This window comes from Microtus ochrogaster, chromosome 10 (genome assembly GCF_000317375.1).
Source record: "Microtus ochrogaster isolate Prairie Vole_2 chromosome 10, MicOch1.0, whole genome shotgun sequence".
In the NCBI taxonomy this organism is placed as follows: domain Eukaryota; kingdom Metazoa; phylum Chordata; class Mammalia; order Rodentia; family Cricetidae; genus Microtus; species Microtus ochrogaster.
In genome coordinates this window covers 57,480,429-57,482,678 of record NC_022016.1, presented here as the reverse complement: position 1 = coordinate 57,482,678, position 2,250 = coordinate 57,480,429, and the positions used below count along the sequence as shown (strand labels likewise).

General features: G+C 41.8%; 1 protein-coding gene across 1 annotated transcript in view; it reads left to right on the top strand.

Moving 5' to 3' along the window:
• Positions 1–2,250, top strand: part of Zmym6 (zinc finger MYM-type containing 6) — a 45,220-nt gene that overhangs the window by 18,575 nt on the left and 24,395 nt on the right. The window contains exon 7 of the mRNA XM_005353226.3: positions 1,162–1,277. Within this exon, the coding sequence (XP_005353283.1) occupies positions 1,162–1,277 (116 nt within the window). The remainder of the gene's footprint in view (positions 1–1,161; positions 1,278–2,250) is intronic.

Here is a 2,250-nt window from a genome sequence, read left to right as displayed (position 1 = left end):
GATCTCTGTGAGTTTGAGGTCAGCTTGGTCTATAGAGTAAGTTCCAGGACAGTCAGCGCTATTACACAGATAATCCCTGTCTCAAAAAACATAAATAAATAAACAAATTAAATGATTTTTTTATTATTGTATTTTATGTGCCTGTTTTGTCTGCATGTATGTCTATGCATTATGTGTATGCCTGGTGCCTATGGAGGCAAGAAGAGGGCATCAGAGTCCCTGGAGCCGGAGTTACAGATGCTTGTGACCCTGCATTTGGCAGTTAAGAATCTAACCCAGGTCCTCTAAAAGAGCACCCAGTGCTCTTAACCACTGAGCCATGTTTCTGGTCCTTTAAGTTAGGCTTTGATGAACCAGAGTTCATTGAGGTTAGTTGTTGCAGTTAGATTTAGAGATTACTGTAAAGCTCCATGATATTTTTATGTTATAGTTAGTTGACCTTCCACATTCAACCAACCATACCTCAGAATTACTCAGCAAATGTGATTCCCACCTTTAGTCCCAATACTGGGGAAGCAAGAGTCAGGCGGATCTCTTTGAGTTTGAGGCCACTGTGGTCTACATAGTGAGTTCCAGGACAGCCGGAACTACTACTAAGACCCTTGTCTCAAAACAACAACAACAACAAAAAACAAAATCCCTCAGCAAATATAATTGAATATTACAGAGATTTTTAAAATTATTTTTCTCAAAGTAATATGTTAGCTTTTTTTTTTTTTGGTTTTTCGAGACAGGGTTTCTCTGTAGCTTTGGAGCCTGTCCTGGAACTCCCTTGGTAGACCAGGCTGGCCTCGAACTCACAGAGATCTGCCTGTCTCTGCCTCCCAAGTGCTGGGATTACAGGCGTGCGCCACCACCGCCCGGCTTAGCTATGTATATTATATTTGCATTTGTTAGGTATTGTAAGTGATACAGAGATGACCTGTGAGCAGATGTTTAGAATGTACAGAGATGGTTTGCAAACACTGTGATGCCATTCTATAAGATGGACGTGAGCCTCTGTTCTGCAGATGTTGGGCATCCTTGGGGGATGCTTGGGAGCCAGTCCCGCAAAGACATAAGAGACTCTGTGCTGAATATTTGATTGTCTTTCTACTAGTAGACTTTTGTATCATTTCTGTATGTGTGCAACATTCATTGTTTTTATTTTTTGTCATTAAGGTCTCCAGGTTTTGTGTCACAGTTGTAAAACCGCAGCAGTTCCTCAGTATCACGTAGCCATGTCAGACGGAACAATTTGCAGTTTCTGCAGCTCCAACTGCGTGCTGGCTTTCCAGGTATACACCTCTAGCTCTCTGAGACATTGGCCTATGGCAAAACACTGTAAAAAATTATATATATTTTTTACATTTATTTAGTATGTGTTTACATGCCACAATGGCATGACTGAGTTGTCTTGCCAGCCCATTTTTTTCCTTTTCTGAGACAGTCTTGTTACATAGCCTAAAGAGGCTAAGAACTCACCATGTAGAAGGTCAGATTGGCTTCAAATATGAAGCGATCATCCTGTTTTTATCTCCGAAGTTATGGGATTGCAAGCATGTAACACCTGTTTAGTCAGAAGATTTCCAATGCAGGCTTTAAGAAAACAAACCCCCCAGTCTAGTCAAGCAATGTTTCAGAGGTCATTTGTACAAATGTTTGAACCATCTGTTGGGCTTTCTGATTCAGCGTCCTTGATTCAAGTGCCCTTCCTTCCCTCCCATTTTCTTTGCTTGCTCTCTCTCCTCTCTCTCTCTCTCTCTCTCTCTCTCTCTTTCTGTCATCAGGGTCTCCTCCTGTAGTCTAGGCTGGCCTTGGAATTTGATTTGTAGCCAGGGGTAGCCTTGAACTCCTGATCCAAGAGTTGGGATTGTAGGTGTGTGCTGCCACACTCATTCTTGTTCTCTCTTTTATTTTAAAAGAATAGAAGCTAGAATGTGGTCTGTGAGAGGGTATGGTGAAGAACAAAAGCTTTAGATGGGGCTCATGTACCCCTTGTGTCCTGGGTCAGAAACTTAATGATTCTTGGCATGTAATTCTAAGTCCTCCTTTTTCCATCTCTGCCCCTCTGTGCGTTATACAGAGAGAGGAAAGAGTCTGTTGGTTTTCCTGGGTGAGAGGTCGATACCTGTATCCACTATCACCTACGAGCCAACAGGAGTTGGTTGGTGATATGTGTAGGGCTTGAGAAAGGCGTTTTAGGGAAATATGTGGGAACCTTTTGTTCTAGTCCGTTACTTTTGAGTGTTTTTTTTTTTTTTTTTTTTT